General features: G+C 57.0%; 9 protein-coding genes across 9 annotated transcripts; 4 read left to right on the top strand and 5 right to left on the bottom strand.

Annotated features, from left to right (window-relative positions):
* Positions 1–227: 227 nt before the first annotated feature.
* On the top strand, positions 228–1,017 carry MKK02DRAFT_31096 (uncharacterized protein; the record flags this gene model as incomplete). The annotated part of the gene is made up of 6 exons (XM_053088209.1): positions 228–285; positions 411–456; positions 509–538; positions 586–700; positions 752–838; positions 901–1,017. 6 exons carry the CDS (start codon positions 228–230, stop codon positions 1,015–1,017), a joined length of 453 nt encoding a protein of 150 aa, XP_052948552.1.
* A 190-nt stretch (positions 1,018–1,207) lies between these two features.
* On the bottom strand, positions 1,208–2,050 carry MKK02DRAFT_41801 (uncharacterized protein; the record flags this gene model as incomplete). The annotated part of the gene is made up of 3 exons (XM_053091709.1): positions 1,208–1,226; positions 1,284–1,338; positions 1,396–2,050. The coding sequence occupies 3 exons, from the start codon at positions 2,048–2,050 to the stop codon at positions 1,208–1,210; spliced, it is 729 nt and encodes a 242-aa protein (XP_052948551.1).
* A 429-nt stretch (positions 2,051–2,479) lies between these two features.
* MKK02DRAFT_35753 (acyltransferase ChoActase/COT/CPT) lies at positions 2,480–5,265 on the bottom strand (the record flags this gene model as incomplete). Its single annotated transcript, XM_053089257.1, has 8 exons — positions 2,480–2,673; positions 2,817–3,081; positions 3,199–3,389; positions 3,533–4,052; positions 4,104–4,386; positions 4,451–4,510; positions 4,576–5,051; positions 5,125–5,265. The coding sequence occupies 8 exons, from the start codon at positions 5,263–5,265 to the stop codon at positions 2,480–2,482; spliced, it is 2,130 nt and encodes a 709-aa protein (XP_052948550.1).
* A 570-nt stretch (positions 5,266–5,835) lies between these two features.
* Positions 5,836–9,759, top strand: MKK02DRAFT_21752 (uncharacterized protein; the record flags this gene model as incomplete). Its single annotated transcript, XM_053086462.1, has 17 exons — positions 5,836–5,922; positions 5,970–6,050; positions 6,135–6,264; positions 6,302–6,532; positions 6,584–6,699; positions 6,761–6,865; positions 6,923–7,024; positions 7,068–7,182; positions 7,291–7,349; positions 7,465–7,725; positions 7,852–8,174; positions 8,278–8,453; positions 8,620–8,744; positions 8,801–8,892; positions 8,956–9,145; positions 9,238–9,478; positions 9,536–9,759. 17 exons carry the CDS (start codon positions 5,836–5,838, stop codon positions 9,757–9,759), a joined length of 2,658 nt encoding a protein of 885 aa, XP_052948549.1.
* A 668-nt stretch (positions 9,760–10,427) lies between these two features.
* Positions 10,428–12,056, top strand: MKK02DRAFT_41798 (uncharacterized protein; the record flags this gene model as incomplete). The annotated part of the gene is made up of 2 exons (XM_053091708.1): positions 10,428–10,561; positions 10,619–12,056. 2 exons carry the CDS (start codon positions 10,428–10,430, stop codon positions 12,054–12,056), a joined length of 1,572 nt encoding a protein of 523 aa, XP_052948548.1.
* A 198-nt stretch (positions 12,057–12,254) lies between these two features.
* On the bottom strand, positions 12,255–15,160 carry MKK02DRAFT_31092 (uncharacterized protein; the record flags this gene model as incomplete). The annotated part of the gene is made up of 12 exons (XM_053088208.1): positions 12,255–12,386; positions 12,451–13,878; positions 13,915–14,048; positions 14,102–14,103; positions 14,155–14,196; positions 14,323–14,396; positions 14,459–14,644; positions 14,718–14,769; positions 14,830–14,849; positions 14,874–14,935; positions 14,983–15,112; positions 15,146–15,160. 12 exons carry the CDS (start codon positions 15,158–15,160, stop codon positions 12,255–12,257), a joined length of 2,277 nt encoding a protein of 758 aa, XP_052948547.1.
* Positions 15,161–16,657: 1,497 nt separating this feature from the next.
* On the bottom strand, positions 16,658–17,787 carry MKK02DRAFT_21857 (D-isomer-specific 2-hydroxyacid dehydrogenase family protein; the record flags this gene model as incomplete). The annotated part of the gene is made up of 2 exons (XM_053086479.1): positions 16,658–17,384; positions 17,426–17,787. 2 exons carry the CDS (start codon positions 17,785–17,787, stop codon positions 16,658–16,660), a joined length of 1,089 nt encoding a protein of 362 aa, XP_052948546.1.
* A 586-nt stretch (positions 17,788–18,373) lies between these two features.
* On the bottom strand, positions 18,374–21,308 carry MKK02DRAFT_35751 (Sec1-like protein; the record flags this gene model as incomplete). Its single annotated transcript, XM_053089256.1, has 14 exons — positions 18,374–18,534; positions 18,588–18,909; positions 18,958–19,065; positions 19,118–19,274; positions 19,332–19,420; positions 19,471–19,630; positions 19,699–19,866; positions 19,924–20,060; positions 20,110–20,424; positions 20,469–20,602; positions 20,648–20,737; positions 20,785–20,934; positions 21,080–21,205; positions 21,281–21,308. The coding sequence occupies 14 exons, from the start codon at positions 21,306–21,308 to the stop codon at positions 18,374–18,376; spliced, it is 2,145 nt and encodes a 714-aa protein (XP_052948545.1).
* Positions 21,309–21,598: 290 nt separating this feature from the next.
* Positions 21,599–26,034, top strand: MKK02DRAFT_21854 (armadillo-type protein; the record flags this gene model as incomplete). The annotated part of the gene is made up of 20 exons (XM_053086478.1): positions 21,599–21,701; positions 21,750–21,811; positions 21,879–21,965; positions 22,023–22,094; positions 22,146–22,367; positions 22,419–22,640; positions 22,691–23,005; positions 23,108–23,206; positions 23,260–23,366; positions 23,410–23,564; positions 23,622–23,784; positions 23,851–24,068; positions 24,144–24,439; positions 24,637–24,864; positions 24,930–25,111; positions 25,193–25,320; positions 25,385–25,518; positions 25,591–25,657; positions 25,706–25,794; positions 25,915–26,034. 20 exons carry the CDS (start codon positions 21,599–21,601, stop codon positions 26,032–26,034), a joined length of 3,069 nt encoding a protein of 1,022 aa, XP_052948544.1.
* Positions 26,035–26,324: the final 290 nt, after the last annotated feature.

The following is a 26,324-nucleotide window of genomic DNA, read 5'->3' as shown; positions in this document are numbered from 1 at the left end:
GATGCCGCTTGTCTCCCCCCCTCGACCTTCAATACTCGTCATCTATTTTCGATTTCGCTCATTTCGGATCTCACTCCTCGCCGCTGGTTCGGCCGCCTTGATGGCTCTTCGCTGTTCTTGATTGCTACTATTCTCTCTCAGTTCACCTATACGACCGCTATCCGCAGGTCGGACTTTGCCTCTCCACCTTCAGCTTCAGTATCTCCCAACCGCTCTCGGAGGCAAGGATGGGCAAACTGATCTGGCATCAGTGGGCCAGATTGCTGGCCATGACGGCAGCAGTCTGTACGTTCTCTTTCTCGCTTGAAACACTGTATGAACACACGCTGAGGTCCTGCAGATATGGTATGGGGTGAGCCTCACGAAACAACACCGTCCCAGACACTGCCAGAGGTCCAGCTGACGTTAAGCGTCCCTCTGGGCATTCTTCTATCGGAAGTTCTTCTGGGACTTCGTGTGAGTCATCTTAGTTTGATGGACACCTGAAGAGGCGATATTGATGATACAGAGGCGGTACCCTGGGCCCCACCGGTCTCATGTGAGTCCTGCATCTCCTTCCGTCCCATCGTCCATACTGATGTCTAGACCAAACTCGACCGCGAAGGTATTCAACAAAGTCATCATCGATGTCCCTCTATTACAGCTCATGACGCTCTTCTTATCGATGGGTACTCTGGCGCTCGAGTATCCTCTGCCTCAGGTAAGTCCTGCCTGCTCGCTCAATGTCAGGGCCGAGGGCTGAGGGCGATAGGTCAAGGGTACAGCCGCGTACCGGTCCCACCTCGTCCGTATTTCGGCGTATCTCACTGCTGCCTTTACAGGTTTCCTGGTATACCAAGTGAGTTCTGATCTTGCACGAAAACAACACTCGAAAGTTGTGTCTCTCAGCTGACGTGGCAGACGTTTGACTGCGCACTGTACTACTTGATCGCCGCGATGGCGTATACGCGCTCGATGTTGCTCAAGGAAACGATCGGCGGGGCGGACGGGGCGAAGCGAGGCGAGAGTGCAGCATAATGGTCCGGCCCACTGAGCAGATCATAATGATGTCAGGGCAGCGATATGTATACGGCAAGTCACCCTATCTCGGGTGTAGACTCGATGGGAATCTGGGGCTACTGTTACTAACGCTGACGCCGGCTACGCAACTCCAGCGTGGGTATAAAGACAAGGGGTATCTGATGTACTCATACGCGTTGGACAGCTATCAAGCTCCACATCGGAACCTACAACATCAGCATGGTCCCTCCTCACCTGAAGGTTGCACTGACCATTTCATCCACGCGTGCTTCTCGGCAGGCAGCGAGCTGCTGGAGAAGTCTCCAATCATCGGCTGATCTGTCTCTTCAGCTTGGTTCCGGGATTATCGGCTCAGACTCCGCAGCGTTCACTCACTCTTCCTCCCCATCTCCCGGCCCCAGCGATCAGTCCGCCTATCCCCGCCCACCGCAATCCCATCACCGGGTATCCCACCCTGGATCACCCCCTTCTTTACCCCAACGCCAAACCACCCCTTCTGCATCCCCAACAACCCCGCTCGGCCTTGATCCTCATCTTGCCTCCCTAGTCCTGGTGCCGTCTGGGCGCGGGCCCGATCAGACTGCATCTCCTCCCTGAGTTGCTTTTGGGTCAATGCGATGGCGGTAGGGTCTCGAGCTTTGTAGCTCGGCGGAGGGATTTCGGAGCTGGATCCAGCACTGGCAGAGCCCCAGGGGCCGAGAACGACGCCGGCGAGCCAAGAGCGATCATCTCCTCCTCCCTGGGAGACCACATTCTGGTTGCCGGGTCCCGAAGGGTTGGAGGTGGAGTGAATCGTCACCATGGGTATGGGCTTGCTCTTGACTTGTCCCTGGTCCTGCGCTAAGCCTGCAGTGGCCAAGTCGACCTGGCCTTTGCTGTTCGAGTCAGCAGCGGCCGGAGTGACAAAGCTCGAGTACGAAGGTAAGGCAGCCGTGAGTGATTCTGCGTGTTTCTGCAGTTCGGCAAGTGAGGGGACAGCCGGTAAGGTTGGAGGCGAGGGAGCCATGAGTTTGAGCATCGTGAACGACATCCTTGACTCCGGTGCACCGTAAGATCGGTCGATAATGCAGGCCCTGCCGAATGAAGTTAGAGGGGGAGCGACCACTTGAACAGCAGTTGGCAGTAGGGCTCCCTCTTTCGACTGTGGGCACTATACCGCGTCAGGAGAGAGCACAGAGGAAGTCGTATCCATCACGCACATCCTTTGATCGTTCCCCGCGCACGCAGCTTGACGCGCATTGAGCTTGAGGCACGGAGGTATAGGGACCAGGGGTGAAAGGAGTCAGTGTCAGTAAAGGCTGACTGAGGCGTGTAGGTGTGTAAGCGTGTCAACAGAAGCCACGCGGTACCTCGGCGTCAGTAGCGCGAGGTGTCACCTTCGAGCCGACTCACCAAACCTACAATGCCTACACATAACAAAGCAAAGTCCAAACCCACACCTTAGCTCCCGTGCAGCCCTCTACAATTTAGCCTTGGGTATATCCCCCTTCCCACCCGCCCCCACCCCCGCCCCCGCCCCCGCTGACGCCTCACACACCCTCCGCATATCCCTCAACGCCTGCGCAATCTGATGCTTGAACCTTGCGACCGATGTGGACGGTGCCGAGTATTTACCCTCAATCCCGAATTTTATCAAGCAGGGTCCTGCCAAGTCTGCTCGATCAGCCGAAAAGGATCCTGCCTGCATTGTCTCTCATCGATCATAGACTCATGCGCCCGTTTCCCTTTCCCGATGCACCACGTCCACCGACTCGTCCTCGACCACACCGTCAAGCACCCGAACTCCCAAAACTCACAATTTATCCCATACCCATCCGGCCACCCCGTCCCAAACCCCGTACCCATAAACTTTCCACCCGCGCTCAACCCCGACGTCGACAACTTCCACTCTTGACTCTTGGCATAACATTCATCCTCAAATAGTGCGTGCGTCTCGCCCGCGCGCAGGCGGGTCCGGAGACCCATGAGGTGCCGGTCGTACCCGTGTCCGTTGGACGAGGTTTTGGTCAGAGCGGCGTGGGTCTGGGTTGCGGTTTGGAGGAGGGCGTAGCGGGTTGCGTCCTGCTTATCAGTTTGTGTCCTACAGGGTGAACATCCGTCATATTCGTTTCAGTATCCGCAGATCACACTATGAGATGCGAACGTGGGACAGCACTGGAAGCCCAAGAGGTGACTCACATCCGCCTTATCATCCTGCATACTCTTGACCCAAGCCCGACTCTCCTCGCTCAGACTCCGAATGACGTCCGTCCGACCATGCTGCATCGCCCGTGTCGATGCCGTCTCGTACGTGGCCGTAGCGTACCCTTGGTCTCGGAACCAAGCGAGCTGCAGGGCTTGTTGTACGAACGCGTCGGGACTGAGCTTGGCTGTGATTTCAGCTGATGCACTCCGATCGCTTCCATAGTGTCTCCGTATAAGGGGATGAGAAGGAGTAAGAAGTGGAGCACACGCACACCCTCCTCGCGCCTACGCCCCCTTCGCACGCGGTCACTTGATACCTTGCACTCACCATTCTTCTTGATCCACTCCACTCCATACTCATTCCACCACAACTGACTCCCCTCGCTATCCGCCACAATAACCCTATTTCTCTCCCTACACGCCTCAATCTCCTGATCCATCGCTTCGTCAGTCACCCAATCACATCTCGCCCATCCCTTATGTCCCTTCTGTCCCTCTGCCCCCTCTCCTATCCCAAACTGAGCCGGATCGACCGGTTCCGCCAACACATACTCAATCACAATACTCGGAATCAGCGCATCGACCGGCGAATGCTCCCCCAATATCCCCGCGCGGCCATTCGTCTCTACAGGGATCGAGATGGGCTTGTCGAACCACCGGTTCCCACCGCCATTGAGGCCCGCCGAGACGTTCCGGACCTGCGCGTCGAGCGGGCCGTGTCGGAGCGGGTCGGAGGATGGGAGGGAGGGGAGGGTGTAGGTGTCGAGCGAGAGGGAGATGAGGGAGGTCGAGAGGGAGGAGAGGGTGGTTCGGTTCGAAGGGGAGAGGAGGAGGAGACGTTCTCGGTTCTACGGGTCAGCTGTCAGCTCGGGTTCTTCCGAAGAGAGATGGCTGCTCACCTTGGTCCATGTATCCCGCTCGTCAGCTGTAAGAATGCCTACAGCCTTGGCCTTCTCCCCCGCGTCGATCCGGGAACGCGCATCATCCACCGCCGCCTTGATGTTTTTCTCAATCACGCCGACGGGGAGAGGGGCGGGGATCTCCAGAGGCGAAGATACGGGCGCAAAGACGTCGATGGAGTAGATGAAGTCGTCGATCATGAGGGAGAGGTGGGTCGCGGTAGGGGCGGCGGTGGAGAAGGCGTCACATCCCGGGAGCGGGATACGAGAGAAGTTGAAGAGGCTGCGGATCAGCTACAGCTACAGCTCTCGCGGAAGCGAAGCAAAGGTAAAGATGAGAGACTTACTGTCGGTACTGTTCCATGCAGAATGGCCCGGCTTTGCTTGAATCTGGGGGGATATCCTCCCTATCGTATCAGCTGTGTATGTTGACAAAATGGGTGGAGGATACGCCAGCTGCACCCAGACTCACTTGGCCAACCTCTCCCTGAACTCTGCAAACCTTCTCGCCATCCAGCTCGCCTTTCGCACCTGCCACTCCGTCACCCACTCCCGCTTGACGACCTCCTCGTACCCCCCAATCCTCTCCGGCTTGGGATTGGCATCCAACCAGTCTTTCCCCCCCTTTTGCGCTCCCTCCGCTACCGCCGTCGTCGGGCTCGGATCTGGCGTCTCCATACCCCCGCCCCCTTCGTGGGTTGGAGGAGCGGGATCATTCGGATCCGGTGCGAAAAGCAACCACCAATTCGAATTGATCAGCAGCGGGGCTCGCCAGCTGTGGTACGCTGGCCCCAGCCATAGCGTGTCGTTCAGCCATGAATTGGGGGATATGTGGTCCAGGTCCAAAAGACGTTCTTGGAGGGTTCGACCGAGTCCGCCTGGGGCGGAGAAATCGCGCGCGAAGAGACGGCGCTTTTCGAGCTCTTTTTTGAGGCCAGAGGGGCCGTACTGCGGCTCAGCTATGGACAAATTCGACACATAGGGATACTTTGAAGTACGATCAGTACAAGACAGAACATACCTTTTGCTCAAGAACCGGCACTAAGCTCTTGAGATACCCCTCCAAGCTCTTTTCGAGCTCGGGGACGGGCAAGCGAGGGAGACTCGGCTGTAAAGAGTACGTTTTGGCCTGTCCAGGCTTGACGCGGGAGGTAGCGAACATCCTGGCTGTTGTTGGCTTTACATGAATTAGGTGTGGCGACTGTTGGAGAGCGAGTGACCGAAGAAGCGGTCGGGCAGTCGGGGTCGGGGTGGAAGCAGAGGCAGAAGCGAAAGCGTGTCTATACACAGAGGTAGCAGCTATTCTGGGGGAGGTGAAGGGGAGCATTATGACTGGGACGCCTCTACCGAGGAGCTGATGATGTATGATGAATAGATGAGCATTTGAGTAAGGTTAGATGTGTTATAGGTGTGGGGGTGTGAGACAGCTGTGGACGCGCTGAACTTTATGAAGTGGACCAAGCTCCGGTTAACTTTGTTATTGATTAGCCGGACCTTGGCTTCATTAGAAAACAGGTTTGGTTCCGCTAACTATATTAACTCGACGACAAAAACTACCAAAGGGAAAAGTTTTTGAGGGGGAGTCGGGACCCCACTCCGCTCCGCTAGAGTAGCTCCGAGCGGACGCGCCTGGACTCGCGGGGTAAAAGTTCCTTCTCCTTCTCACACCTTCTCTCACTCACCTGCTGCTGCTCACTGATACCAAGGCAACATAGCAGCCTCCGCCGCCAACATGCAGCAACTCCTAGAGATGGGGATCCCGGAAGGAAGAGCGAGAGCCGCGTTGATTAGAGCAAAGGACGACGTGATGGCGGCTGCTGTATGTCGGCAGCTAGCATACGGATGTCAGCATAGCTGATAGTATAGGAACGCGTCTTCGCTGGAGAGTTTGATGATATCCCGTCAGATGATGAAGGGGATGCCGGACCCTCTGCACCAGCACCAAAGGTATGTCTTATCCTCATCCAGGGGTGCAGAGCTGACATGCAGTCCCAAAGCCCCGTCTCGGCCTCTGCCAACCGCGTCGCCAAGAGCGTCGTCATCAACAGCGCCCACTCAGACCAGGACATGGACGAGGAGGATTCAGGAAGCGAGGCGATTCCGAGTGAAGATGAGGACGTCGACGGAGTGGAGATTTACGATGGCTTTGCGGATAGCGACGGTAAGCTTCCGTACCCCTGTCTTTGGAGGGACAATAGCTGATATCATAGATGAAGGAGGCGAGAAGCTCCGATCGGACCCGTACGCCGGCGTATTCTTCTCCAAAGACCGGTCCGAGAAGATTATCGAAAGCAAGGCCAAGCCTGTTTTTGTGAATGTGCCTAAACCGCTTGGCGTAGCCGCGGAGGGGGCGGTGACTAGACGGGCGGAGAAGGTGTCGGTCAGGATTCTGGGGAGTGGGGAGTGGATGTCTGGGTGTCCCGAGGCAGGTGAGCTCTGAGACCTCTTTTTTTGTGGGAGTGTAGGAGCTGATATCTCAGGGGAACAAAGCCATCTTTTCCAGCTGTACGATAAGCTCGCACATGACGCCGTCCCCTGCGCGCATCAATGCGGATACGAGTTCCACCGCAAGCCTCAGGACTTCTTTGCTGTCTTTGTGAGTTGCCCCCCCTCCGATGTACGACGAATCGAATGGTCGGTCCAAGCTGATCCCCAAGCCCGACTTCCCGATGTACCTCGCGCACGTCGCTTCGATCGTCAGCGCCATCTGCCCGTCCTGCGCCCAAATCACCTGTTTGGCGTGTGGCGGACGCTCGAACCACGTTGCGCCAGGTCAGGCGTTCTGGGCGGCGGCGCTCGCTTCTGGCGCGGAGACGGAGGAGGGGGAGAAGGGGAAAGGAAAGGGCAAAGGGAAAGCCAGGGGCGATGGCGAAGGAGCAGGGATCGAGGTGGAGTCTCTGCTTCATTGCTCGGATCTTCAAGTGGGCTTCCCTTTTACTCAAGAGGGTTGAAGCTGACATGAAGGGCGCAATCCTCGGTGTCGGCCTCCACATGATCGAAGAGTCCTTCTCCGAGAAGAAATCCCAGTCTTCCAACTCGACTACCGAGACCCCTCCGGCTAAACGCCGTCGAAAGTCCGGTATCCTCGCTGCAGCACAGGCGCAGGCGCAGGCCCAGTCGGACCAGGACGAAGACGACGATATCGAGGTGGATGATTATGCGGATGGAGTGGGGTTGGGAGTGGGAGGTAAAGGTGGGAGGAGGTTGGCGGCTGGGACGGGGTACTCGGGGGCTGCGTCTGAAGATGTGAGTTTGAGTTTGGACTGGGCTCGAGACTATCTTCGTGGGATCACGTGGACTACGTAGGGGGAGCTAGGAGAGCAGAGAGGAGAGGGAAAAGGGTAGAAGCTGACTCCTCTAGCGCACCGGCCAAATCAAAGCCCAAAAAGCCCAAATCGAAACTGACAAGCAAACATCCCTCCTCCTCTCCCAAGTCCAAGTCTACCTCCCGCACCCGAATCGCGCGTCGGGCCTCAAGAGCTCGGACCACCTGGTGCATCCGACGGCGCTGGCGCATCTGCGGAGACGGAGTGGGTTTGTGGGGGACCTGTTGAGAAATGATAGTTTGTTGGATATGAGTAATCGGGGGGAGTTGTATCGGTCTTTGTTTGACTGGTTGGAGGTGAGTTTGTTCTTCTGCAGAGACAAGGCGAGACAGAGGGGAAGGCCACAGAGAAGAGGCGGGGAAGGGAAGAGGGATGAAAGGAGGGTTGCAAATACTGTATGGGACACAAGCTGACGCTTACAGGTCGTATCCAGCCACGAAGCCCTCGCGTCCATGCTCGCCATGCCCCAAATGCGGCCCGTCGCTTCCGAACCCACCCCGCACCCCGAGACTGTGACTACGACCTACGAGGGCTCTCCGTCCCCGCGCGAACTGCTCGAGTATATTGTCATCCAGGCTAGAGCGGCACTCAAGGGGTTGTCGGCTACAAGCGGGGTGGAGGCCGAGGCCACCAAAGAAGTAGGGGAGGATGAGCTGAGGATGAGTGTGAGCGAGAGGAAGAAGCAGCAGGAGGAGAAGAGACGGGAAATGATGGGTGATGAGAATGAGATGTTGTTGGTCTTCTGGTGAGCTCTTGGCTCTTAGCTTTCCTGGGTCTTTACACGTGCAGGCTTCTGGCGCGGTCTTGAGAAGGGGATGAGGAACGGTGGACCAAGCTGATGACGCTAGTAATCGAATCATTGCATCCGCAGCGACAATCGACCGAAGTATTGTCGAGACCAAAGGGAAAGACTTTGTGACGCGGATGCAGGCGAGTTTGCCGAAGTTGCCAGGAAAGGAGGATGAGGCGGGGGATAGGGTGGTGGCGGAGTCAGGGGCGACGGGGGAGGCTATCATCAAGATTTGTGAGTCTTCCGGTCTTCCGGTCTCGCCAACTCCCCTTGTCCCGCTATCAGGTTGTTCGATGATTTCATGGCATCTCCCTTCCCAAGCCTCCTCCCCCGGTACAGAACCCTACTTCTGCTCCATTTTCTTGCGCATTCAGACCCAGAACTATGGCTGATCCCGCAGACGAAGAATGGGCCATGAAGACCCGATTCCAATACGCCGACCTGACCAACCCCGCCTCGACCTCGACTGACGGCGTGACGTATCGGCATGCGTATAATGCCCAGATTGTCGCTCTCGAGTCTCAGGTCAGTCGTCCACCGGTTCTTTCGGCCGTTATTGCGCGCCAAAGCTGACTTGGCAGAGCGCCCCAAAGCGATCTTTGGCCATTGCCAAAGAGCTCGCTATTCTCACTACGAGTCTTCCTGTCGCTTGGCACTCTACCATCTTTCTCCGGTAAGCTAACACCACGTGCCCTTTTTCGAGCGCTAGCAGTGAGACAGCAGCTGATACGTTCAGGGTGGACGAGTCCCGCGTCGACTGCATCAAGGCGATGATTGTCGGACCTGAAGGTACACCCTACGAGAATGGGTGTTTTATATTCGACATCTTCCTGCCTTTGCAGTACAACCAGTCGTGTCCTGTGGTGAAGAGCATGACGACGTATGGTGGGCGGTATCGATACAATCCGAATTTGTATGCGGATGGGGTGAGTCATTCTTCCCTTCTTCCTTCTTTCCCCGGCTAGCTTTAGGCTATGTGCGGGAGGAGCTGATTCCCTGGACTCGGCTGATCCCTCAGAAAGTCTGCCTGTCCCTCCTCGGAACCTGGCAGGGCCCCGGATGGATAGCCGGCCAATCAACCCTCCTCCAAGTCCTCATCTCGATCCAGAGTTTGATCATGTGTGAAGAACCCTACTGCAATGAACCGGCCTGGGCGAACGATGCGGGCACGCCCCAGGCGAAAGCGTACGATGCGAATGTGAGACGGATGGTGCTTGTGGATGCTATGGCCGGGAATATCAAGAACCCTCCTTACCCATGTAAGCTCTTCTCTTCCTTCTGTGCGTGAGAAAGGGGAGTGAGCTGATGAGCGCCAGTCGAGAATGAAATCCGGACCCACTTTCGCCTCAAAGCCCCATCGATCCGCCTCCAACTCGAGAAATGGGCGAAAATGGACGATGGGCGCAAGACCAAGGGAGACCCGGGAGAACCGGCGGAGGCAATTGCGATTGCGGAGGCTGTCAAGATGACGCCGTTCAATCACGCGGCGGAGGCGTTGAAGGTGTTGTTGGGGAAGTTGGAGAAGGGGGAGGAGATTTGAGGTGCGGGGTGAGGTGGGGTGGGGAGGCTGGGTGGGGAGAACGTGGAGGTGGGGTAAATGTGGATGACTTTTTTTGGGTGTGATTGGGACGGGGATTGAAGTAGACAAAGCATAGATTGGCTGTGTATATCTCGACCGCATCATGCAATACTATGGGTCCTTGTCTACCAACTGGCTGAGCCGTAGCTGTACTTGCAGCTGTCTGCATGAGTTCGACGCGTCCGCGTCAAAGACACGACAAAAGCGCCACATCCCTGCCGTAATATTTTTGATTTCCTTTCCTTGTCCCTGAATGCTCATCCAACGCGTCTTCGTCACTTCCTTTCCTTCGTTCTCCCGCCTTCTTCTCTTCTGCCTCTCATCCTCATATCTTGACGCTTCCCCTCAGCGCTCAACATCGGCTAAGGCTACGGCTCGTTCGGTCCCGACGTACGCGGCTTCTGGCAAGCTCGCCCCTTTTCTTTCAACCTCAACATCACCGCCGAAGACCAGCGGTCCCGGTCAGCGGCGGAATTATCACGATCGGCTGGTTGTCTCACCCACCCAGTCTCGGTTTCAATCTACCGTCACCAAACCGTGCTCCCGCCAGCATCTGCAACCATCTACACGCTCATCTTCTCTGTTTCTTGCGACGCCAACCTTTATTTCCGGGATAAACAAAGGACAGGATGTCGTCCCCTATCTCAGCGACTGGCGGCTGGTCCGCGCGTGTCAGTACTAGGGGCACCGGAGGGGCAGGAGGGATGGAGGCGCCGAGGACGGCAGAGAGGAAGAGACGCGGACGCGGGGTGGATGTTGTTGCGTGAGTATACGTCCTGCAAGGCGGACGCGTTTGATGGAAGGAAATGCTGACTAGCAGCCTTCCCACTCCCCCTCATTCTCGGTCAAACACCCAACTCCCCACGCCCGAGACGATCCGTCAACCCCGCAAGTCGCTTCCTTCCCAAAGTCAAGCGACATCCATATCGGTCTCTTTCCTCCCCACGCCGCAGACCCTTCCTCGGCATCGTAAATCCCCAACTTCGAACGTCTCGCGAGCCCTCTCCCCAAGCGGCCAAACAACCTTCATCCACTCTGCGGCGACCACAGACGTGCCCGTTGCGTCTGGACCTCGGCGCCGCCCGGGCTTGACATTCGCACAGCAGATGGGGTTGCTCAGTACGGCTGCGCCAGCGTCGAATGGGAATGGAGGCGTGTTTGGTGGAAGGCTAGGACAGGGGGTGGGGATGGGCGGGGGACACAAGTCCGGGGTGCATCGGACGGTGGATGTCATTCCTGTGCCTGTGCCTGTATCTGGAAAGGAGGGGAATCGACGGGAAGAAGGGAATCCATTCTACGTCCAACCTACCAGCCGGACCGCGGCGGGCTCGAGCTCAGTGGCGGCGGCGGCGCCGAGAAGATCCCCACGGACGGTCCTTCGTACGTCCCTCGGATCAGCGTCGGCCGGACACCTCCTCTCCCCCCCTGCCGACAGCGACGAAGAGGACGAGACCGCCGGTCCCTCTTCGCCACTCGCCAAGCGCGCCCGCCCCACTCTTTCCCCCTCCACACCTACCTCCCTTCCCCGCTCGACCCATACCCGTCTGCAAGCCCCTCCACCTCTCCTCCCCTCCCCAACCCCCCGCCGATCCCCACGCCAACTCGCCAAATCCTCGGCGCACGCCCAGATGCTCGACGAGGCACACAACCCCTTCCTCGCTCGGCCGTCGGACGTGCACCTCCCCCGCCCCAATCCATCCGGAACGGACGAGTGCGACCGGCCGTACGTCACCTACGTGTTCCGGGGGAGCAAAAAGGTTTTTGCGAACCCCTTTATGCGGCCCGATATGCCCTTCCCGCCTGCGCTCCTCCGGCCGGAAGATGAAGAGTATGAGGAACATCCGTGTCCCAAGCCTAGGCTTCTGTGGCCTACTTCGGCCAAGCCGGCGGTACGGGGTGGGGATGTAGAGATGGGAGAAGAGGAAGAAGTCGAGGTCACGCCCTCTCCGCCCAGCTCGCCCGTCATGCAAACGCCCAAAACGAACCGGAGGCGCGGGTTTGTGAATGCCGATCGGAGCCTCGAGGTGGGGACGTTCGATCCCCCCTCCGAGGTGTATAGCGACTCGGAGGATGAGCGGGAGAGGGTGCACGCCGGGAACGGGAAGAAGGGACGGGGCGGTGATGGGGACGAAGGAGGAGGGGTGAGGCGGGGGTTGCTCTTTGGGCCTGGAGCGATGAGCTCGGGTATGGGAAAGCGGGCGGGGGAGGAAGTGGTGGTGGATAGGGATGGCAAGAAGGCGAGGACGCTGAGGATGTAGATGGACCAGCAGTTCTTGGTCTTGGTGGATTAGGTGACCGCTGTCTGGGTGATAGATCCCGCTGGTGGAAGTAAAAGGTTGTGCAAAAGGAAGCCCGTCTTGTAGCTTGATGCATTATACAGATCCTAGTTCTAGTCTAACCTTCTCACAGATCGACTGACAATCCTCATGTATATTCCGGCTTAGGCTCAAGCGACCCTACTGAAGCCGCCCCGTCATCTCCGCTAGAACCTCCTCATTGACCAGATCCGCCAAATCCAAGTCATCGTCTCGACCGGGATGCAGCCGCGCATGCAGCGCTCGGAGGAGGTGTACGATGGGTTGTGCGTTCTGCGAGGTCAGCGCTCAGCTGAGCACGTATGGAAAGTGGCAAGATATCAAATATCGGACGTACCTCCACAACGAGTCGCTTGGCCAGGTCCAGATCGTCCCCTACGAGTGCTATGTCCACGCCACCACAGCCTACTCGTGCGACTCCCTCTCCATCACTTGACTCCCGCTCCTTCCCCATCGTCATCGCCGCAGTCGGCGCGCTCACGACCTGCCCCCTCAACCCATCCGCCAGACCCCCTACGACTCCTCTCAACCGCTCTATCTCCTCCCGCAGCTCCCCCAGCTCACTCCGGAACCCAGGGAGCGGGAGCGCATCGACGGCGAGCCGGCCAGCTTGCACGGGATCGGGGCGGGAGGGGTATGGGCAATAGGCAGCCTGGACGGGCGGGGTGTCCAGCTGCGGTCGGGCGCCAGGTCGTGGATACGGCTGGATCTGCTGATGCTGGGGCTGGAGCAAAGTCGGGGCGGGCTCAAACGCCTCCGACCTATCTTCATTGAAGAAGTCCGGAAACAGCGCATTAAGCTGCGTCCGGACATGGCTCATCCATTCCTCATCCGCCTCTCTCTCCGCCAGTACCTCCCCGATCCAGCCTTCCTCCTCCGATCCCTCCTCTGCTCCTTCAGCGTCGTCATCGCCCGACTGGACGTCATGCTCCGATACGCTCTGAAAGCTGCTTTCCGCATCCGGCTCGACGAGGTGATATACCAATGACTCGTCCACCTCATCCTCATCCTCCCTTCGGTCACCGGCATTCCCGCGGCTGATGTCGGTATGATATTGGGAAGAAGTGTCGCCTCGGGGAAGAGCCACGACATTGAGATCAGGGAGGGGTGTGTGAAGCTGGTCCGACCGAGGTGAGGCTGTCGAGGGGGGAGGATGATGATCTTCTGGGCCGCCGAGAGGAGGGGAGCGTACGTATACGTGACCGGCGGCGGGGTTAGTCGAGTGTGGAGGGGAGGAGGAAGGAGACGGAGGAGGCGAAGCAGGTAAGAGCGCGTACTGCATCGCTCCGCTGATGACTCGTTTCCCGGCTGGTTTGGGCGAACTGTATGTGTGGGGTTTGTATGACGAAACCGAGCGATATGGTGCGCCAAAGCTTGAAACGCGTCCAGCTGGGACGGCCCGCTCCATAGTCCTCCCTGCTGTCTCCACCTCGGTCTGGGGTCTCGCCGCATTCCCACTGCTCAGATTGTGCTGATCAACCCGCTCGCGATACTCCTCCACTTCGTCCGCCGTGCGCCCTCTGTCTCCTCCCGCAGGGCTATCCGGACCCCCAGAGACAAGTCTGCGCGATGCCATCGATGCGAACCTCGCGCTCGATAGCGTTGGCGTGACGGAGACCCATCCGGCAGGTTTCCGACTCGGGATACGCGTTTTGGGCGGAGGGGAGGGAGGAAGAGGAATGAGGAGTGGGGATGTGAATTTCTCGAGGGTCTCGAAGTGATTGAGCGACATGCTATCCGATGGGCGGTCTTTTGGGCGACAGTACTGCAGTATGGGTAGAGAGGTAGACGCAAGACTTACCTCTACGCGGTCGAGTGACGAGTTGAGTGAAAGGGGCTTACGGCATAATCTGAAACGCCAAAGGGAGGATGAAACATGCCTCGCCACCCGCTGTCGCACGCGCTCGTTGTATTGATAGATCAATCTCCTGTTAGCTTGTAAATTAGCAGCGGTACGTATTCGGATACAGCCGCGCAGAGTGACTGACGCCTGAGTCGGTCGTTGGTGGTGACAGGCAGGTCGATGGGCTTGGGTACTTACTCGCCAGTCCCCGAGAATTTAGGCCACACACGACTGCTCCAGCTACAAGATCTAGCAAGAGCGCAGATTGTCAGTGACTCTGCATGAGTTCGCATGGCTTATACGAACGCTCTTGAGTACCTGGCAGCACAAGATCTGACTTTCCGTGCATGCGATCCAGAAGCTTACATATCGCCCAAAATGTCCATATACCGGTACCAAAGACCCTGCGTCCGCTGGTCCAGCTGAACTGTCTCTACCAGCTGCCCTCATCGGCCCGCGCCTACTAACTCAATACAGAGAAGCGCCTCTTCCCCGAACGTACTGCATCCCCTACCTGTGAAGCTCGTTTGTTCCGTAAATTTGCGGGATCCAACTGACGCCGCTCCACGGCCCGTCGTCTCTGACCTTGGGTATACTGTGGAGATGCGCAGGCCGTGACCGGACAGAAGGATCTCAAGGGCGAGCTCGGATCTTCCAAGTTCCCCTGCTGCGAGACGAAATTGCCGGTCTGCAAATGTCAGATCGGGCTTTCACGCGTGAAGTATGAATGACGAGATGTATGTCTTGAAGAGGGGGCTTACCTGTACATCGTAATTACAAGTCAGCGAGGTCCCAACACTGCGCTTGATATACCTGTATATGTCAGTCTAATGTTCCTACAGGTCATAATGCATAGGACCAAACGGTACTCACTGGCACCTCTGCACGGGGTCCTGACCATTGTCATACTTACCTACAGTCTCATCAGAAAGCCGCGCGCCAGACTCGACTGTAGGGACCGGGCAATTGTATAGAAACACTGACGCCATCAGCGATTGCGCTCGATGGATGGCAGGATGTAATCACCGTAGGCTTGGACTTCCGCAGCAGACCTCCTCCTGAAACTACCACCCGCGGAAGGCTGAGGATTCCGTCCATTGTTGATAGTGGTTGCTGGACAGGATGCGGGATCACCGGTGCTCAGAGTCAATGCTGTCTGGACTGTCAGCGATGTCTGCTTTCGACGCACCCAAATGGCCGACATGTCACGCAAGGCCAATCAAGAGAAGAATACATTGGCTCACGGTACCGCTGCCCGAATAGGAACAATAACGCCCGTCGTATCTGGCAGCCGATCAGCAGCCAGCACACCCATCGAGGGCAAGAATCAAGCACATGAGATGGGAGAAGAGAGAGCATCAGTCCAACTCACTGGCAGTACATAGTCACACTGTTCTGGCCGGTCAATTTGTAAGATGTGTCCACGTAGCGCAATGTAATTTCTTTATATCCGAGTTGCGAACCCGTGTTCTGCTGGGTCACAGGACCTGAAGTCTCCGATTAGCACTAGGGATTGCAAGCTTCTTCTCAGCGAGCAAAAGAGCTTACAGAGGGCAGAGTAGGCTTGCAGAGGTTGTTCACCGGCCCGACAAGTCCACTCCGACTGGCCGAGGGCTAGTGTTGAGGTCAGTATGAAGAAGTTGATGATGTTGAGGAGCATGTTGAGCAGCTGCGACTTGCGATGTGAGTGAAGCGGGGTCGAGACATGGTGAACCGGCGATACAAGCCATACATAGAGAGGATTTGAAGAAGATTATGAACGGTACCTGTGTGTTAGCAATACTGCCCGAACCGGACTGGGCCCGCACTCCTCCGCACTCGTGCAGGAATTAGCCGATACGGCATGAAGCAAACAAGGAGAAACAGCTGGAGAACCTTGTCATGCTGCTCCCTGCTGCCCCGCACCTGCTCCGTCTCGCTCAATGGTTGCTCAATGCTCCGACGAGACGTCGACGCTCGGCGGTGCTTGGCGGCAAATCAGGGTTAGCCGGATGCGGTAATGATCATTTACGGCAACCCGAGGACCGAGGTGAGGAATGTGAACCTCTGGCCGAAGCTCCGAAGAGAGGGGAAGAGAAGTGGAGGACAAGCTCTGAGTCTCTCTGCGTCCGTCCTTCTCCTTGTCATTGTGATATGGAGATCGTTCATGTATTATTATCAGCAAGCTGTTCAGGAGGGACGTGTAGCGTGCGGCCGGAATGACTGCCGTAGCAGAGGCAGAGGCGCCAGACCTCGCCAGACCTCCTCGTCACGCGCTGGTGCACAGTGCGGTGTTGTGTCCCGCCCAGATTTCCGTCCGCCCTCCATTCAGGTCTCGATATGCCTACATCTTACAGCGGCTGACAATGAGGCCGTCGGCCGCCGAGAATCTAAAATGGTGTCAGACCCACCGCTTCACATGCCAGCGATATCGTTCGGCCTACTTAAGATCGCTGCATCCCTGCCATCGCTCCTCACCTCGAGTCTTACTATCAGCTTCCCCACCACGAGTGCCGTTAGCTACCCGTGTGTGAGGTTCACCGTCGCTGCTCGGCGGCGGACAAGACTGAGACTCTGCAGCAGGTCCTTGAGGTCCTAACGGTTGCCCCTTGCCTACATTGCCGGTCGCAAAAAGACTGTAATTGTAAGGATCATGTCTTTCATTTCTGCTGTTAAACATAGCCCCGAATACTCTGGCCGGCTTCTAGTCCGGTCGGTAGGGTTACGCTAATCTCCACTTCACCTCCTCCCCCTTGACGATCCTCCCCAATTCCTCCCTCAATCCCTCCCACATCGCCCCCAGTCCTGAGTCCCCTTCGTACGAGTAACCCGCATGCGGCGTCAAGACCACCTCGCTCCGTCCCTCCTGACCCCACTTGACCGTCCGCCATCTCGAATCCAGCGGGAGCGGCTCCTCGTCAAACACGTCGATGCCCGCTCCTCGGATCTTCCCCGCCTCCAGATGCTCCAGCAGATCCGCCTCCTTGATAATCGGTCCCCGCGCTGTGTTGACCAGCAGAGCCGTAGGCTTCATCCGCTCCAGATCCGCCTTGATGACCACCCCCCTCGTCCGCTCTGACAGCAACAGCAACACTGACAGGACGTCCGCCTGAGCAAAGACCTCTTCCTTGCTCACCGCCTCAAAGTCTCCCTTCTCCAGTCCCACCTCCACCGCTGCCGCGTCCGCCTTCTCTTGGTTGAGGTTCTCGGACCAAGCGATGACCCGCATCCCGAATGCAAGCTTGGCGATTCGGCCGGTACCTTTGCCTAGGCGGCCGAGACCGAGCAGACCGAGCGTCTTGCCAGCGAGGAAGGTGTTGAGTGGATTGGCATGGAGCCACTGCCCAGCAGGGAGGAGGGCGTTATCGCGAGGGATGTTGGAAGCGAGGGAGAGGATGAGGGACCAGGTGTGCTGGACGGTCTGGTTGAATGAGGCGGGTGTGCCAGCTCTGACAATCAGTGTTTTTCAGTGTCAGTGGTAACTACTCACGGTAAAGCTCTAGCCGGCGTTCCGGTGAGAATCACTCCTGTCTCTTTGCAGGCATCATTGTCAATCCCCAGGTTCCGCATGCCCGTCGTAAGGATAACCTTCAGATTTCCGCCCTTCCCGCTGCTCTCTGCTAGAGCCGTGATGACCTCTCGAGAAAGCCGCGTCCGTTCCCGCATGGTGATAAGGATGTCGAATGGCCGGAGTCGGGATACGAGCGGCTGTGAGCCGGCCGTTGATGCGAGCGTATCTGGGAAGGACGTGAGCTCCACGGTATCGAGGAGGTCCCCGAGGTAGCGCTTGTGAAGGCCATGATAGTCATCGAGAACCGCGACTTTCAGTTTTACGTCCACTTCGATAGACATTTTGGCTTGAGCAGGGCACTTGTCAGGGACCAATGGCTATATGTACCGTATCTGGGCCAAGATGTACACTGTAGCGAGAGGAGAACATGGTCTCATCGGTCGCAATCCCGGATATAGCCGGCGCGAGTATAGCCGAAAGATCCGATGAGGAATGAGGCGCGGCAGCTAGAGTTCTTGAACAATGACATCCTTGCATTCTATCCTGCTCTTTACAAAAGTCTACATTACCACTTCATCTTGCCCAAAAAGCTCTTCTTCTTTCCTCCCTCTTCCCCTCCCTTCCCCTCCTTCCCATCCTTCGTACTCCCCCTCAAACTGCCCAAACTCAACCTACTCTCTTTCCCCTCCTTCCCACCCAGACTCAAATTGCCCAGTTGGCTATTCAAACCCGCAGCCGAATTGAACGAGTTGGGTTGGGTGCCCATCGCTGGTCTGCCGGGCGCGAGGGATGAGCCTGACCCGGGTGCTGGGGGAGGAGGGGCGAGGGAAGGGGGTCCGACGGGTGGTTGCCAGTATTTTCTATCGATGATCCTGATCATGTCAGCTCTGCCTCTCCAGAAGAATGCCATAGAGGGAGGTTGTAAGCTCACTGTTGATATGTCACCGGTCTACCCGGTGTTCTACTCCCACGTCCTGGCGACTGGGGATGTTCCGCCACCCCATTAGGCGGATTGCATCCTATTCCCCCTCGTCCGAGACTCTTCAGATCCCGAACGTAACTTTCGGGCGTGACGACATGTGTTGATCCTGTCCCGTCAGCCCCACCTTGTCTCCGCTCATCATACCAACGGAGGACTTACCGATATAAATCTCCTTCCCCAAACTCTGCCCAACAGCGTACGCCAACCTCATCTCCGAATACGTCATCCCGCCCGCTACAAACATGATGATCCGCTGTTTTCCCTCGGTATTCATTGCTCGTGCTGAAGGTGCTTTGTGCCATGTCGGTCTGGCAGATCTGAGCGAGCCAGAAGAGCCGGGAGCCGGACCACGGGTGGCGGAAGAGGCGGGAGCCAGGCGGCCGCCCGAGCGCATAGAGGCAGGGTTGGAGGAAGAGGACGATTCGGGGGCGTCTTTGGTGTATGGGAACAGGGTCGGGTCTAGGCGATTATAGTGAGAGTCCTGGATATCAGCTGAGGCGCTCGCAAAGCCGAGGAGTGCGGAGCTCACCTCGAGAATCATCTGTACGACTGGTCTGAAGCGAGACAGTTCAAACTCCCCCTCCGAGGCGTGGTATTTCTGCTTCAGACGCGAGCCTTTCGACTTGTCTTTTGGGTCCTATCTGTCAGCTCTATCTCCTACCTGTACGCGTGGGAGACTCTTGACTCACCTTCACTACCTTCGCCCCGAGCCAGACCAGATTGTTCACCGAGTCCTGCTCCGATAGACTCAGCCTGGCGTGCTGGAACAGCCGCCGCCTATCCTCGTCCGCCACGCCTTCCCGGAAGAGGATGTACAGCGCGATGATTCGGACTTTATCTAGCGATCTACAACGTCAGCTCAAGCACACCTCTTGACTCAAGAGATGGAACAAAGAAGCTCACGCTAAGGCCCGGTCATCCAGTAATGGCACCATCTCCTCCACGAGATTCTTGGGTGTCTTGCCCTCGCTAGTGTAGCCTGTCGCACAGCACTACGTCCGTCAGCTACGCCGCGCACACAAGACGCCAGATTGTAGCTGACCTGTTCGACATTCGCAGCAATGTTGAGATGTTTCTTCTCAAACAGCCCCATACACTCTTGCGCCATCTCAAGATGCAGCGAGTACTGGTCTCGCTGAGTCTGGAACTGCGGGAGAGACGCCATCATATCTTTCAGATCGTTGATACCTACTTGACCACCACTATCAAGTCAGCTATCTGCACGACTGGTCACATGCCGATCTCTCAGAGTCAGTCAGCTGACACTCACTTGTCCGCAAACCCCGCATGTTCCTGCGCGAACCGGTTGAAATCCGTCATTAATCGATCAATCGCGTCCTTCATGTGTAGATGTCGGACCGAGACCCAAATCGGATCATCGTCCGTCAGTTCCGCTTCTCGATTTTCGGTTCCGCCGACTGTATTTGTGTACTTGTACCTGCTCGTCAGCTCTTGCACTGTGGTAACAACCGCGATCGCAATGTATGTAGCTCACTTGTACTTCACCCCTTCCTCGACCTTCAGCAGATCATTCACCATCGCCTGATACCAGAACTCATGCAGCAGCGGCGCGACGGGGTCCATAGATCGGTCCACAACGAAAAGCAGCGCTTTTGGCCGACCTGACGCGGCCTGTCCAGGTCAGCTCGTCGGCTCGTTGCTCCTTCACAGAAAAGCTTACCGGGAACTCTGGGTTATTGACCATATACTCGTCCAAATCCGCCTGCAACTTCTTTGCAATCTTCCCGCTGATATATTCCGGTTTTGACGGTCCCGCACTGCCTCCTGGAGCCTGACCGGGGCTCTGAACCCGCTGTTGACTCTGCTCGGCCATCGCAGAACGCCAGCGAAGACTTTGTGTCTGTTGTGGTGGAGGTGCGGCGAGCGAAGAGGAGCCGGCCTGCTGGTTCGCCAGTGGGCCGAGAGGGGAGTGGTGGGTTGGCTGATAGAATCGGATATGGGGGTTCTCGTTTAGGGTAGCGAGGAGGTTGAGGAGCTGATCGTCAGCTTAGTCTCAGGCAGGGAAGGGGGCAAGCTTACGGTGCGACTTGTAAACTCCACATCGTCCTCGAATGCCTCGAGCGCTAGGTCGGCGGCTGCTGCTCCGCCGATATTACCGAACATGGTGAAGAAGGACGATGGCTGTTTGAGGGAGAAAACCCTATCTTCGAGAGCTGGCTATTCAGCTATAGTCCGCGAAGAAGCTCCATTTAGCTCACCCCAGATGTTGCAGTACAGCTCTGTGAACGCGCGGAGCACATCCTGGGGTATCGAGCTCGTCAACTTCTGCGCGAGATAGTCAGATATACCTGCTTTATCAGCTAATCCATACGATCAGGTACGGGGACCAGCTTACCGTCGATGAAGAAAAGATGTGCCGCCTTGTATGTCCTCCGACCGAGGGAGAAGTCGGCGATGACTCGGTCGACATTCTGGCTCGTGGGCGTGAGGAGGTAGACCGCTTCGATACCTTGTGGATGTCGGGGAGAGTGGAGTGGTTCGACAGCTATCCGATGAGCTTCTGCCTTGTCTCTTGCATTATGCGCTGCCTTCAGGTTGCGTCCCGGTCAGGACGGCCGTTCCGCCCCGCTCAACTTCTTGCACACCGCATTCCTTGTCAGACGACCAACCGCGAGACCGGTAAGACTCACAAGTAACATTCTGCTGCAAGATCTCAATGTTCTTATACACCGTATCCAGCAGAGCTTGGGAGTGATCATCCGTAATAAGGATCTTCCACGTCCCCTTAGGTACACTGTTCAGTGCCGAGGTGAAGCCTACGCGGTGGTCAGCCGAGCTCCCTCACCGCGTCCGCCACTGGCCCATCCTCGTCTGGGCAATTATGCACTCACGAGCTTTCAATAGATCTTTGAGAGGCATCGCGATCGCGCAGCTGCTGCAGCTCGATGCTATGAGTGTAGATGTGGTATGTTGACAATGGAGAGCGGTAAGGTCGTCATCGCCTCCCCCCTCGGTCTCCCCACAATTACCCCCGGATCCGGACTCAGGTTAACAAATCCGGCAGGAACCGGATATTCCGGCTTATTTACCCCTTGTTTCAGAATTCTCACGCGAAGAGGGTTGTCAAAAGTTCAAAGTCTCGGATTCGCGTCTCCACCTCTTACCTCTTTACCTTCATCCCTCCACTCGGTCAGATATAAGCGAGCAAGATGGACCAGCAAGTCCTGCAGGTGTTAAGGGAGACTTTATCCCCTGAAGAGGCTGTCCGGCAGAACGCTGAGGTCCAGCTGAAACAGCTGTTCTTCCATCCTGGTCAGTTACCACGCAGGTTGAGCACCGGGCGAAGCTGACTTGATGTAGAAGCTGGGTTGAGCTTGTCAAGGATATTGCTCGCGCAGGATGTGAACATTGCGCAGAGGCAGGTACGTGCAGCTAGCAAGCCCATTGCATTTGCTGCGGGAAATGAGACTCATAGCTGATACCCTTCAGTCCGCTGGCGTACTCTTACAGCAGTATATCCTGAAGCACTGGTCTGGGATCTCGCACGTTTTTGAGGACCCTTCAACGCCAAATGAGGTGAGCTCGTCGACCCCCTCTGCCGTTGCGCCAGGTGGACCGAGCTCACCACTCCAGATCAAAGCTCAAATCCGACCCATCATCTTCTCTGGCCTCTCCGACCCGCAACGCAAAATCCGCATGGCCAGCGTGAGCTATCTACCCACCGTTGTCCTCAATACGTTTTAAGCTGACCTCTAGGCCTTCGCCCTATCTACCATAGCCCGCTTTGACTGGCCTGACGAATACCCCGACCTTCTCTCTTCCCTCGTTGGGCTCCTCCACACGGGTTCCCCTGTATCCGTGCATGGGTCCATGCGGGTCATTGCCGAATTCGTCAAGAATGATCTGAGCGAGGATCAGTTGCTTCCCGTCGTGAGGGACTTGCTTCCTGCTTTACTTCAGGTCTTGGGCGACTCGAACGTGAGCTTACACCTTGGATGTGTGCAGTGGAAGGGACAAGCTCATGGACAGACCCACTCATATACCACCCGCTCGGAATGCGTCGCCACGTTCCGCCAAGTCCTACGCATGCTCGAGACGGTCCGCGAAGAGCACCCCGCGGCGGTCAAGCAGGCTCTAGAGGAAATCGGGGATATCTGGTTGGGCGCTTTCCGGACTTTGTTGTCTTTGAACGCCCGAACCGAAGTAGAGGCGAGCTGGGACAGCCTTGGGCTCAGAATAGAGATATTCCGCGTGAGCTCCCTCCTTGAGTACCACTGCCAAGGCCTTCGCTGACTTTTCAGACCCTCACAACAGTCCAATCCTCCTTTCCCCGCCTCCTAACCCCCCATCTCCCCCTCTACCTCTCCACCACACTCTCAAACCTCACCTCCCTCCTCCCCACCTTCCAGACCTACTATCTCTCGTCCGCGCCCGACGCGCCTGAACCTCCCTCACCTACATCCGACGCAGGCTTTGTGGTTCCCAAGAATGACCTGGATGATATGGCTTGTGCGGCCTTCGACTTTGTAACGCCCTTGGTCAGGCTGCCAAAGATGAAGGGGGAGATGATCAGTGGGGAGAATGGAGAGCGGGCGGGAGGTTTGGCGGAGGGGCTTGTTAGGTGTATTCTGGCGTATACGCAGGTGACGCGGTCAAATGTGAGTCGCGGAACAGCAGATGAACCGAGTGCGGTGTAGATGATGAGCTGATACACGCAGGAGGAAGAATGGCTGGAAGATGCAAACGCGTTCGTCATGGACGACGATGAAGAGACGGAGCAGTATGGATTACGGACAGTCGGCATAAATCTCATCGGAGTGAGTTATTGTGAGCTTCCCTCCGAGCAATCGTACTGCAGCTGACCGCACAGGCCATGATGGACAAGTACCCGCGACCTATCGCCCTCCTCCTCCAATCCCAGACCCAGCAGATAGTCTCCGAGTCCGCTCAGCTGAGGCAGCAAGGCGTGCTGGAATGGTCAGTTGGATGCTCATGTGAAGCTGGATCAGCTGACGCCTAGGTGGAAACCCCTCGAAGCGGTCCTCGCTACCCTCGGCGGACTCTCGGACGATATCCGAGATCGCCTCGACAGCGAACGCGAATCCGGCGAGGCTGCGTCGATCGACCTCGGGTATTTGTTTGATCAGGTCATTCCTCGATTGCTGGATCAATCAGGTAAGCTATCGCCTTTTCCCCTTTTGAGATTGTGGCGGACACAGCTGATTTCCACAGACACCCCCTTCCTTCAGGGCCGAGCCTTTGTATTCGCCTCGCATTTCGCCTCTCTCCTCCCTGAACACCTGGCGACGCAGTACCTCGCCGCGGCAGTCTCGGCATTGCAGAGCGAAGCGGTCAGTATACCGGTCAAGATCTCCGCGGTGAAGACTATCAAGAAGTGAGCTCCAATCCACGGCCACGGACTAGCTTCCGCTGTTACCAGTTGACAAGCTGACACATCCAGTTTCTGCCGTTTCGTTCAGCCCTCTATCCTGCATCCCCAAACCCGGTCGATTCTGTCCCTCCTCCTCCCTTTACTCGGCCAAACCACCGGCGAGACGCTGTACCTCCTGCTTGAGACCGTCCGGGCCGTAGTCGGACTGGACCAGGAACTTCTTACGCCCGATAGTGTCCTGGAAGTGACGGATCGGATATATGAGACCTGGGAGGCCAATACTTCAGGTCAGCTACCGCCTCTCCTCCCTCCGCTCCCTCCGCAATCCCTTTGATATCAGGACAACAGCTGACACCCCACAGACCCAGTAATCACAGCAATAACCGAAGAGCTATTCGAAGCCCTCGCCTCCCGCCCCCTCCTCGTCGGAACCATCGTCACTCGTCTCTCCCCACGCCTTGCCGCTCTGATCGGGACTCGGCCGGACGAGGATTGTATTCACGTACCGGGCGAGGCGGTCCAGCTTGCGAATTCCCTGATCAGGTCCCGGGGCGGCCCGGTAGAGGTCGATTTGATAAATGGGGTGACGGGCGCGGTGGTGGGTGTTTTGGCGGGGACGGACGATATGGACGTGATCCAAGTGAGTTCCTCGTCACTCGTATACGGATGAGGGATCATCCGGACTCATGTGAGGAGGAAGAGAGCTGATGAGGTAGCATGGGATGGTACACTTGACGCTGATCATCCGGAAAGACTGTGAAAAGCTCATACAATGGTATGTCCTCCCTTGGGCGTGGGCGTCTCATCTCACCTCCCTCAGCCTTGAGGTTCATGGTAATCCACGATGGACGCAAGCTGACCCCTAGGCACGCCGCCGACGGCACACCTGGCCTCACCGCCCTATTCCACCTCCTCGCTCGCTTCCTCTCCCCCTCATTCTCCGAGTCCGGCGGGATATTCACAGGCGAGCTCATCATGCACCTGTTCCGAAAAGCGGGGGGCAGTATTGGGGATGTGTTGCCGGGGCTGTTGAGGGCTGTAGTGGGGAGGTTGGCTAGTGCGAAATTGCCTTCCTTCATCCAGGTGAGCTTGCTCGGTTTACATTGACCTGGATGTAAGGGAGGGAGTGGAGAGAGCTTACAGACCAGAGCCTTGTATTGCCGTTCGCATACCTCTTCGAGACGGAACATACCGTCTCGACCATCGACCTCTTATCGCAATTCTCGGTGCCCACGCCTGATGGGTCCGAGAGGGGCGCCTTGGACTTGGTCTTGAATGCGTGGTGTGAGACGTGCGAGACTATCAGCGGGAGCTGGAATATCCGGGTCTCGTGAGTTTCCTTCTCTTTACTACCGTCCACGCCCCGGCTCGATTCGGACCTGGAGGAACAAGGAAGAAGCTGATCCTCTAGCGATCTGGGGATGGCCAAGCTCTTCCTCCATCCTGATCCCCGCGTGAGCGCGGTGGCGGTAAGAGGGGAGATGATTGTCGATGCGAGTAATCGAGACGTGATCATGACGCGGTCTAAAGCGCGTGCTGGTGAGCTCTCACGTTTCCCGCCTTTCTATCAGGGGAAAGAGCAAGAGCTGGCGCTGATATATAGCGCCGCCAAAGTATACCCAGATCCCATTCCCCGTCAAGGCGCTCAAATTGCTTTTGAAGGACTTGCAAGCTCTGGGCGGGAAGAAGGGTAGCGCCGGTGGGAGGGACGATCCTGAGATTGAAGAGGATGATGGTGTATGTTTTACTCTCTCAGCTGTGCCGGCCCGGAAGATCGGAAGAGAATGAGAGTGAAAGCTGATAGTGCAGGATGAGGACTGGGATGACGATGATCCATTAGGCGATGCAGGGGAGGACGAGTTTCAGTATCTCTCTTGTAAGCTTTAGTACTCGCTTTGATGTGAAAGAGAGCTGACGGGAATAGCGTGGTTGGAGAATGGACAAGGGGATAGTGATACGCAGGATGATGATGAAGATCTCCGATCGGATCCTATTGCTCAAATCGACCTCAGTGTGCGTATCGTATCACCTTCTGTGTCTTGTTTGCCTTGAGCTGGCGAGGAGCGTACTATTTGAGCGCTGGCGGCTAGCGGCTAGCGGTGGACACCCCAGAGCTGATGGCTGATGGCTTAGGCGCACCTGACGGATATCCTCCGCGGATGTTATACGTCGAATGCGAATGGGATGCATGGGATGGTGGATGGGTTGACGGAGGGGGAGAAGGGGATCTTGAGGGGGGTTTTGACGCTATAGATGGATTCGATCTAGCGCAGGAAATCTTGGAGCCTCATTATAAGTAGATGCATACTATGTGATACTGCTTATACTGACCGGAAGCTCGAGCCACAGCAGGCTTCGCTACCTATCGTGATTGTATGTGCGATTTACAGTTCCGCTGTCGCGGGCGTAGAGAGCGAGCAGATCCGACGTGGTTGGCGGGTCCGAGACGCCTATCCGTCCAGCGCCGGTGAACGACGAAGGAGGGAGGAGGGGCTCCATCCCAACCTAATGGTCGCGCTCCGAGGGATGTGGCCGGCCTGTCC

The sequence above is a fragment of the Dioszegia hungarica genome (assembly GCF_025882075.1).
Source record: "Dioszegia hungarica strain PDD-24b-2 chromosome Unknown MKK02contig_5, whole genome shotgun sequence".
Classification (NCBI taxonomy): Eukaryota; Fungi; Basidiomycota; class Tremellomycetes; order Tremellales; family Bulleribasidiaceae; genus Dioszegia; species Dioszegia hungarica.
Note: the sequence above shows the minus strand (reverse complement) of the source record. Positions and strands in the feature narration are given on the sequence as shown.